We start from the raw sequence: 11,425 nt of genomic DNA, 5'->3' as shown, positions 1-11,425 counted from the left end.
GATTGATTTTTATGTCAAAGAAATACTCAAAACATGAAAAAATTCCATCTGGAATTCTGAAAAATCAGAAAAATAACAGCCATATGTGTTTTAAGAATTTGTTTGGATTTTGTACAGCATTAAAATAAATGAGACATGTTCATTTACATATCATTCAGAAAATTTTTTTGAATATCCCTCATGACAGAACATTTGAATGTTATCATATGTAATGTGAATGATAATGTTTATTCAAAATCAACACAGTCATATTTGGTTATAAGATAGAGATGTAAAATTCTTGGTTATAATCTTTTGAAGAATATTTTCTACAGAAGGGCTACAATAATAAATAACTGCATCTTAAGAATTTAGCTTTTGAAGTAATAACTAAAAATATAGGAGGAAAGTTGAGAATATTCTGCTGGATATAAAAATTGGAGTTGTTTTTTTTGCCTCACATCTCTAAGCAGGATTCTGAACCACCTAAGCCATAGCAAACTCTTGCAACTTGAGCCAGACCTGGCATAGCAATGACAAAAGACTGAAAAAAGTTAAAGAATTATGGTGAAGATCACCATTACCAATGATAAACAAAAAATTACTTTTCTTCCTATTGGTTACATATTGTTACTTTCCGAACAACCTTCTATATAGCAGAAATGAATTTATTGTCTATGGAAAGAAATGTAAAATTATAAAGTTTTGTAGCCCACATCTTTTAAAGTAATAAAACGAAACCAACATGGCTCAATCGAACAAATTGCAAAGAAATATGAGCGAATACAAAATTTCAGTGTACGTTCATTGACGAAAATAACATCTGTATACCTTCTTGGGAATGAAGGTAATTACAAGAGTGGCTCTTTTTGTCAATCAACTTTGGTTTCATTTTTGACTTTGAACTTATTTCTAGAAATTCATCTGATTTCAAAAGAATTTTCTTTAAATTTTCAAAGGTTTTCAAAATCTCCAAGTTTTTAAACCTCTTACCATGACTGATATGACCAAAAGAATATTCTCAAACTAAAAGTTGCCATTATGAGGTGATTATGCCAAAAAAAAAAATATTAAATGCTTTGGGTAATGAAAACTGAAGATTATATTTCATAATATAAACAGAATTAGTCTTTTTCCCCATTATTAAAATAAAAAAGAATATTATCGATTATTTTCCAATTTTTACATCCAAGAGAATATTCTTGCCTCACATCTCTAGTTATAAAAACATTCAAAGGACTGTGAAACCAAGGTTGAGTGATAAATAAAAATAAAACCTTGGATTACGAGTAAAATTTTTTAAATAAGTGTTTTGCAAAACGAGAAAAAGTTGTCAATGGATTTTGACTTGATATAAGGATCATGGTCAAGGAATATTGGCATATCAATGTCTTATAATACGAGTACATTGGAACCTCCATTAGTGGAAACTTTTAAATAACGTCATAATAATGTGGGCTTAATGTATTTTATCAACTTGACACTCCCTGTTAGGGGAATAGTCTAGTATACATTAGGAGGCATTACACATACCCTTTGTCTGCCCAGAGTCACATGATCAAAACTGAGTCAACGATTCCTTTTTTTTTTTATTTTTTCCTTTCAATCTGTTTAAACAAGGTTTGAAAAAAAAAGGTCAATTTTTTTTTACTATTCCAATAAAAAATCAATTAAAAAATATATTGTATGCATAAGCGCATCAGTAAAACTTTTAATACTTTATTTCTTCTTTCTTGAGACTCTGTGCTGCCCCCATCATAAAAAACATCACTGCCCGTGGGAAGTAGCATTCATAGCACACATGAAAAACTATCTTACAATCTTGTTGCAAGTTGATATAGGATTTCTGCAGTGAAAGATTTCCAGCAGTGAAACCCAAGCTCTCCTACCATCCAAAAAAATTTATGAATTATAAATTCTATTGTAAAAATATATAGTTGTGCTATTAATAAAATACAATAGCAAAGCTAAATTATCCTGCACTTTATCTTTGAAAAAAAAAATTTACATATCCTCATACCATGATGAGTGGAAGGCTGTTGTGAAGTGAATCGTTTTTGAGTTTCTATTATTTATGGGGATGTGCTTTTGATTAGATGCATGTTTCTAGAACAAATTATGCTCACAAACCAAGGCACCACTGTAATGATATGGATATACATTATCAGATCCTAACAAGAACATTATTTCCCCCCAGTATCTAAATTGATGGAGAAATAAACAAAGATTGCATCACACCCTTTCTTTGACTTCTTTGTATACAGAAATGAATTGAAACTTAAACTTCAATTATGCAATTTTTTGCTCTTGATGTATTTCTCTTGAATCAGACACACTGAACAGAAGTCTTTGCAAACAAATGGCAAGGTTAGGAGGGATACGGTGGGCAATTAAAGTCAGGGATCCTGATCCCTCGACTGTTACTTTTAGCTACTTTATAGCACACTAACTCCAGTCATATCACCATACAGTGATTTACTACCAACTGAGCTGGGTCGGAACTCTTCCTCTCCAGAAAGTTATGTTATACTTCTGTCCTCGTCATGGACTAACAGGACTTCTGAGGAGAGCATATTGAGGCACCATCTATTGGCGGTCGCCTCAAGTTTGCTAGGGAAAGAACATATCTGTCCTTCCTCAGGATCAAACCTGCAGAGCTGACCACAGCCTTCATGGTGGTAGAAGACCATCTTACCACTCGTACCCCAGCTAAAGATATTAAAAAAAGAAGGGAGAAATAGAGATTCATGGCTATGCCCATTGGAACTCAGTCTATGTTCTAAATAGCTTACGTGTCATATAACCGATGTCATTTTAACCAAGTTTGACTGTATTTCTGTTCATATAAAAAAAAACTAATAAATAAATATTCATATTACTGATTGAAAATTGAACTATTTAAGAAGCAGATTCTTACACATCTATACTTTATTCAAACTAGATTTCTTCAAATTTACCTATTCGACAGGGAAGGTTCAACATTATAATTTAACATTTAGAATTTCATAAATATTCAACATAAAAAGATTTACAATGTAGGATGTCAATAACAAATCAACTTTACACGGGAATACTGTTTCAAAATAAATAAATAAAGGATGGAGCCTTAATACTTCCAATACATATATTCTCGATCTCTGAGGCAATAACATGTCATACTACATGCTATAAAATGTAGAGTATATATAATGTTGTATTTCTAGACGATGGGGTTTTATTAGGTATATCTCTATTTTAGATTGGTATGATTGTAACCAGCATGTTATATATATTATTATATCTTTCTACATATTTACATGGGTACTTTCAATAAAAAAAATTTCAAGAATTTTTATGCTGTAAAAGCATATATATATATATATATATATGAGATTTCTAATAATTTCTTTTATCCACTATATACAATGTATGGTTCTCATAAATATCTGGGACTAATTAAGTACATATTTTATACATATTTGATCATCGGGATTAATTTATAATAAAAACATGCCAACACCAATACAAATCACAGTGACAGTTAAAAAAAGGAAAGACATTTTCACAGAAAATATCACAAAATGCACATGATAATCACATAAGTATCTTCTCCATACTACTTGAATGTGTAAATATGATTTTTTTTTGTGGCTAAAAACAAACCATCGGAGTAAAAACAATAAAAAGAAAATTCACTTGTTATTTAAATAACACATTTGAATATGCCTTAGCTAAAGTTTTGCCAAATAAAATGTATTTTTACTGCCATTCATAGCTTTGTATTCTTAAATTCAGTCATTCATGGCAGACTCTTTCACAGTTGTTACTCATTCAACGAATAACACCAATCTTTTTTTCTAACTTTTAATGCTATCATAAGCATTAAATGTTCACACATTGAAAGAAAAATTAATTTCAAGAGTCATAAAAATTGATAGGCAATGTAAAGTTGCATATACAGAAGAAACATATACACTGATGATTGCACCCTCAAAAATAAATAAAATCCCACATTTGGATTAATACAATATAATTTTGCTAAAATAAATATCGTGATTGCAAAGTAAAATAAGTAAAAAAATCGTGAATTATAAATAAAAATTCATATATAGTGTTATTCTCAAGTTCTTGAACAATGCAATTTATTACTCCAGGCACTTCTGTCTCTGTGACAGCCTTAATTTTCAAAAACTGATAACATCTTTATTCAGCTACAATTGTATTTTTGTTCCTAATGCACACAAGTGCATTCTGCACAAATTCATTTTTGTAGTGTCAACATGAATGAAAAATCAAATTTAATTATTTTATTATACTGTACAACCAACTTTGAAATCTAAAGAAATTTGAAAACCAAGAAAAAAAATGGTTTTTTTTAATAATTTGCATCTTTGGATGCATCAAGAAGCATTCAAAGAGTGCAAACTTTTCTTAAGCATTTTTAATTTGAATGTTCAATTTTAACATAATATAGGGTTCCCAGAAAAATCTGCTTGATCATTTTCCTGACCAAAACTCAGAAATATCCCTCACTTTTCCTAAAAAAAACTTTTGAGGAAAGAAACAATTCAAAATCTTAACCTTCCAAAATTTTGAATTTTTGTGTTTTTCAAGCCCTTCTTTTCTTTTACCCTTCACAACACTTTTCCCTGACTCTTTCATGAAATATTCACATATTTCCCTGACTTTTGCCAAATATTTTACATTTACACTTTCCCAGATCATTTTTCAGTTTCTCTGACCTTTAAGGTTGCTGGAAACCGTGATACACAACAAATGTTGCATGAATTTCTAAAATTTTTAAAAAAAATGTGTTACTAGTTTGATTAACCGTATATAATTAACTTCTAAAATACAGAAGCCTTGTGTTGACAAGGTTGTGCTATTAGAAAACTTTTTAAAAATTCAAGGAAAAGAAAATTTTTTTTTTCTTTTAAATATTCAGAATTATAAACCACTGAAAATAGAAAAACCTAAACATTCATTTAAAAAAATTATGATTAATTTATGAAAAAAAAGACTTCAATTGCAAACTTCTAAATTATCTACCTAGTTAGTTTCAAATATTTATCAAATTGATATATTGCATTTTGATACACTTGCAATCATGATTAAATATGCACATATGCTAATATTTTAAATTTATCTTCCACAGGACAGTGTATTTATCAGCATTATATTATTTAATCAACTATTTAACTTTTATCAATTTATTTAATTGATTTAAATGTGCTTGTCATAAGTATCAAAAAAACATTTTGATGTGGTTTCCCTGTGATAAGAAAAATGAGTAAAGTTAATGGAACTAGAGTACAAAATATAATGATAATAATAGAGTCCCTTCACTAGACAATATTCATTTAACCGTGTTAACAGGATGACAAAATACATTCACACAGAATTATAAATTCTCATTCCATAAAATTCAAGTACAAAATTAAGGCAGAACAGATAGGTGTTCCATTTGCATTGCAGCATCATACATATCCAGAGCGTAAGAAAATATATCAAGCATAAAATTCATTTCTGCACAATTTTTTTACAACTCTTTTTATAGCTCAATTTAAGTAAAAAAAAAAAAAAATCAGAAGCCTCAAATTTAATATAGATGGTTTTGCATAATCTTACAGAAAATGTTGGCATGATTACAACATTTTCGTAAAACTATAGAGATATTCTGGTGTTTTCCTATTCGTGTGAACATGTGGAATTCACTGATCTGATGTAAGTATTGCTTACAATTGCATTTTAAATTATTTTACTAAACCTTATTTTTAACTATGGATTCTTGATTTCAGGCTGCATTATTTTAAGTTAGAGTCAAGTTTTTCTTTTCATAATTATCAGAGTGATTTTACAATAGTCAGATTTTACATATGATTTTCAATCTTAAAATCTGGTAATTAGCAATAGTTTAAGACATTCCTGTCTATATATAATTTGCTAAATATTATTCAAAATACCTAAATATTTATGTAAATAGGAAAACATATATATATTCTCGTTAATACATCTTTTATCCCCAATTCCACAACTGACAATTTTTAAATCTAAAGAATAACTTCCTATTCAAATCTATAGCTATATCAATCTCTATTTAAACTCATAAGCATGATAAATTTCCCTAAAAAAACCATAGAACAAAGATCTTAGACATGTTCTTCTACATGCATGTAATATCATGTGCTTATATGTATATATATTTATAATCTAAAACTATTTGCAGCCGAATCCTTTCTAATATTTTTATTTACTAACTATTCACCTACAGCAATTAATAAATACTAACAAAAAAGACTTCAGGGATTTTTTTCATAACCATTCTCTTGAAGTAACATTTCCACACTCAGTACTGAGTCAACTCGATGTACTATACTGCAAATGCAGAGACTAATGGAGCAAAAGTTCTTACTGCTAATGCAGATAAGTAAAGGCACAGCCATACACTCAAGAGACGCTTTTATCCTGAGCATGCATCACTAGAAAATATTTTGAAGCTCTCATGCAATGGATGTTGTGCATGTACTAAGGTTCATTTACTTTGGATAAAAGCTGTCACTAAACGAGCTACCCCTTTTCACAATCTTTCGAGTTTTCCTTACAGGGACAGATGTTGGAGGTGGCGGAGGAGCAGGAAGTGCAGCAGTGCAGTCATCTTCTTCAGCACCATCTTCCAGGGGTTCTGTATCTTCAGGCACATCTTTGAGGTTGTCTGAAGGGAGTTCTGCCCAGCCAAGAGCAGAAAGACGATCCAAGGAGATGATTGAAGAGACAATTTCACCAACTGTCATGGTTGGCGGCTGCTCTATGTCCTTCTTGTGCCTCCATGAGATAAGCATCCAGTCCAGAAAGAAAAGGAGCCCTGATGCAACTTTCAATCCTGAGCAGACACCAATATACCTTCAAAATAAAATCACCTATGTCAAGCAACAATCACTTAATCACACACAGCTTGATTAATACACACTGTAATTATTAGAAGAAAAGAGATATTTCTATCATTTTATAGACAGTTATCGTAAATATTTTCTGAAGGTTACATTCTCAAATTCTATAAATCAATAGGTTTCCTGTGCATTAAGGTTGATATAGGGGAAGGTCGGGTAGTATCGGACAAGAGCTGTTTCCAAAATTTGTTGCAGATGGCAGCACCTGTGCAGACAACAGTGTGTTGGGTGAAGGAAGAAAATTTGGATGCCGCCATATTTAGTCAAGTGGCAGTGTTGTTGACACATGGCAGAAAATTTGATCTTTTTAATAGAGTTTTGAGTAAACGAAGATAACTGGTTGTCATAGCTTGCCTGAAAGTGAGTATAACTTGTTTTGTTTTTTGTTGAAAACATTTATTGTCCTTTAAGTTGTAGGACGCAAATCTCAATCCTTCTAATACATATGTGGTAACTGATGTTTTGTTCCATGATGTTGCGGGTTATATCGGACAGAGTTTAAGGCTAATAAAAATTATAAACTCACTGAATTTTTTTCTTTCGCTGGCTGATATGCGTAAATTACGTCAGAGGTTGGAGGAAAATAATATGAAAGAAGCTATAGAAAAAGTTGGAATGAAGGAAATGAGACAATTAGGGAATCAAGTGAAAGATATTTTTTTCCCAAAAGCACACTAAGAGATGAAATAAAATGTTTTGCAGAAGGCAAAGAGATAGAAATGAAACCATGTTTGGGAAATGTTAAGATTTTTCCAAGAACATTCAATGATGAACAGAAGACTGAGTTATACAATAATGTCGCTACATCTACAACAATTTTGAGCTTGCCCAGTCCTACAAAACCAGTAGCAGAAGAGCAGATGGAGGAAATTCGAACAGCCTTGGAAAATGATAGTACAACTTCCTCTATTATTGAGGATACTCCCGAAGCAACTGCATTTCAAAATATTTTAAAGGAGATATCACTACTTCCTAGCAGTTCAAATACAAAATTCATATAAAATCACAGTTGTGGGTAAAAAAGTGAAATTTTAAAATAGACTGTGAAATGTAATATTTAAATTTCAATTTATTTCTGTACATGAAAATATTACAGTGCATTATAAAACTGGTATGATTATTGATACAAATGAGAGCATTAAACAAAACATGAAAAATTCTACACGTACAGTTGAACCATGAAGAAAAGGGCATAGAAATGCCCTGGAGCACCGTGGCTGATAAGACATAAGGGGTCATTCAAGTATTATGTCAGCATCGAGGGGGGGGGGTTTCGGATTTGCTGACTTTTGATGACAAGGGGGGAGGGGGGTTTGAAGGTTGCTTACGTCATCAACCACCCCTTTGTAAAGATATGAAATATTCTGAGCTGCTGACATGGGGGAGGGGGGTGTCAGTGTTTTGCTGACTTTTGCTGACAAGGGGGGGGGGTCAAAAATGGCTGAAAATCTGCTTACATAATACATACTGGAATGGCCCCTAATACAAAGCCAAACTTGAACGAAAGAAAGAGAAAGAAGAAAAAGACAATCAATGCAGCTAAGATAAAACTGCTGGGGAAAAATCATCTAAATAAAGAGAGAAAAAGGAAAAAACCAGAAGACTTGTTGAAAATGAAAACAAAATGGAACTAAAATCTTAAGCAAAAAGAGGAGGCTAAGATCATGACCCCCACATCCTGTAGTGGGGCCCTAGGCTGGGATCTTTTGCGGGCTCCTCGATCAGAATTTTAACGGGCCCCTTCTGTAGTTAATTTATAGCCTGAAAAAGCAAAAAATTATGAGAACCGTTCCAGGCCCCAGGGTGAGCCCTGTCAGCCCCCCCCTATGTGGGGCCATGGCCAAGAGACTAACTGCATCATCTGTGGTGAAACCTTTGAAGACTGGATTCATTGTTCGGCTTATGAAAATTGCACCAATCTTGAAGGAAACAATCTGTTTTACGAATATGATGTTTGTTTTACCAAAAAAAACAGGCGCAGAATTCATGTCTTTAGAACAAATTGCTAAATTTTCAAGGAGAATGATAATTTTTTTAATTTTTCTCATTTATACCACTTCCTTATCATGAATCACTTTCTTTTTTATCACCTCTTAATTTTAAGATCTGTAATTTGTACTTTTACAGATTTCTCAAAAATAACTCTGCCTATTATTAATAAGTTGTTTGTGAAACCAAAAGTAGTTTTCTTCTTGCACATTTGTTCATGCCCGATACAACCCTCCTCAAAACTGATGAAAATGTAATGACTGTAAAAAGTGTAAAAAAAAAATTCATATTTTTATCTTAGAAAAATGTGTTTTAAGAGCTGTTTTTATGGAACAATAAAGTTTTGTATGAAATGTAATTTGGTCCAATTGAGCTGTAAAATTATTTTATAATAAAGGAGAAGCTTAGGTGTCTAATACTACCCTACCTTCCCCTAACTTTTTATGCACACACACTAGCTTTCTCAACAATGCTGTAATGTACCACACACACACATCAACTTTAATTTCATATAAAAAATCTGAAATTTAATGAACACAAAGCCACGAAACTGAACATCTATAAAAAATTAGTCATAATTTAAATAAAATATAATGAAGAACAAAACAGAAATTGAGAATTTTTTTTACTTCAGCCTGAAATGCTCAATATTGTACATGAGGCAAAAGCCTCCAGGTCGGCCACAGTGTGCTTTCCACAGGATGCATGTAGAATCAATGACATTGCCAAACATAATAGGTGAAGGTATGTAACCTAGAAGCAGTAAAAAAAATTAACAAATGCAAAGGAGTTAAGTAAAATATGATTACAATAAACCCCTAGAAACACCAGCCCATGTTTGAAGAGAGATATCAGAATAGTCTGGAAAATAATTAGACACTTCGATGCAAAGAAATGATTTTCTTTCTCTTATAACACTTGATAAGTACATCAAGTGTTATGTGGAACAAAATGGTTCCAAATTTTTATTTTAGTTATTTTTATGATTGTTCATCATGCATGCAAAAAGTAACTTTAGAAAAAATAGCCTAAGATTTTAGTGATACATAATTTAACACTGAACCCTTCATTTTAAAATGTACGCCTCAGTTTTGAGTACAAAATTTAGATAGTAAAATCAAGAAGCTATTTTTTAACAATGAATTTGAAACACATCATTCACTGACAGACTTGGTAACGACTAACTAGATAAATAAGCTAAAGTGAATTGGATATGATAGGATGGCTGAAGCTGAGTATACTGTGATGTTCTGTACAACCCACAGATTTTAAAATGTTAATCTATGAATATATTTTGCACTTGAGAGAGTATAGCTAAAGAAAGCCTACAATAGATATTAACAGCTTAGATCTGCTATTGCTGGAGATCAGCTTCACATTTTAACTCCTATGCTTAATCCAAGCTCAGGATTCAAAACCAATATATTCTCTTAAAAAGTTCTTGAAGGAAAAAAATAAATCTAAGAATTTATTACCAAAAAGACGGAATATAACAAATTGCATTCCTAAGGCAAATGCTCGTTCTTCCTCATCAACAGACCTGTAAAAGTAAAAAGTCTAAGTTTAGTAGAATAGATTCATTATCCCATAATTTTTTTTCTTTCTTGATATAGATTGAAATGAGTTTGACTTTTTATGGGAAATGAAGATTGTTTCATTTTGCAGAATACCATCAACAATGTTTAAAGAACCACGATTTCATAAATTTAAATGTTTCTTAAAACCATCTCAGGTTCCCAGCACTTATTCCATGACTAAAACATTTTATAATATCAGAATTAGATTTTATGTTCAGTACAAATTAAGTCCTAAAAAAATTTTTGCATTCATTAAAAATATCTATGTTCTGCAAATGCTACATTGAAGACCAAATATAGGTCATCCCATATCTTCTAGAGGGGTGGTCATGCCTCACAGGTTGACAATCATCTTTCTCTTTAATTTACTATTATGATAAATGAGATTGAAGCAGCATCCTCCCCTCCCCCCCCCCCCTTCTGAAGTGGTCTTAACCCAAGATTTTTTGTTAGCCTACTACATTTCATGTTTTAAAGATAAATATGGTTGATTAATCAAAATGAATAATTTTGCCTGAAACTGTAGGAGACCAAAAATATTGACGTGGCAAGGACAAATAACCATTTAGAAAACAGACATATTTTGGCACTCTGTGGAGGTCAGCGTTGTTTCGTTTAGTTCAGTATTTTTATTCTCAATTTTGACTTTATAGTTGTTAACATCTGTTGTTAGTGATGTCATATGTCCAGTTTGACCACTTTCGAATATCATTCAAATGTTTTTCAAGATGAAAATGTGGGAAAGCAACGGAATGGAGGGCATTGATTTTGTGTCATTTACTAATTGTTTATGAAAAGTCTTTATGTAAGTATCCTCAAAGAAATCTGAAAAAAATGGGGATAAAACTTTTTGGATCACCTTATCCTCTAGAACAGCGGTTCTCAACCTTTTTGACTCGAGCTTTTTTCAGTATATAATTTCTATGGCGGAGCCCTGTTTGACTTGAGGAGCCC

At 31.6% G+C, this 11,425-nt stretch overlaps 1 protein-coding gene across 2 annotated transcripts in view; it reads right to left on the bottom strand.

Moving 5' to 3' along the window:
* Positions 1–3,605: 3,605 nt before the first annotated feature.
* Positions 3,606–11,425, bottom strand: part of Oatp30B (Organic anion transporting polypeptide 30B) — a 41,442-nt gene continuing 33,622 nt past the window's right edge. For both annotated transcript variants that reach the window (XM_089230964.1, XM_089230965.1), the window contains exons 14-16: positions 10,370–10,434; positions 9,524–9,647; positions 3,606–6,858 (exon numbers count right to left, since the gene is read on the bottom strand). In XM_089230964.1, the coding sequence (XP_089087090.1) occupies positions 6,495–6,858; positions 9,524–9,647; positions 10,370–10,434 (553 nt within the window). In that variant the 3' untranslated portion in view covers positions 3,606–6,494. The remainder of the gene's footprint in view (positions 6,859–9,523; positions 9,648–10,369; positions 10,435–11,425) is intronic.

This window comes from Pholcus phalangioides, unplaced genomic scaffold (assembly GCF_987345545.1).
Source record: "Pholcus phalangioides strain wild (caught in Gottingen) unplaced genomic scaffold, Ppha-v1.0 ptg000004l_1, whole genome shotgun sequence".
Taxonomy (NCBI): Eukaryota; Metazoa; Arthropoda; class Arachnida; order Araneae; family Pholcidae; genus Pholcus; species Pholcus phalangioides.
The sequence above is the reverse complement of the archived record's forward strand: the minus strand, read 5'-3'. Positions and strand labels throughout refer to the sequence as shown.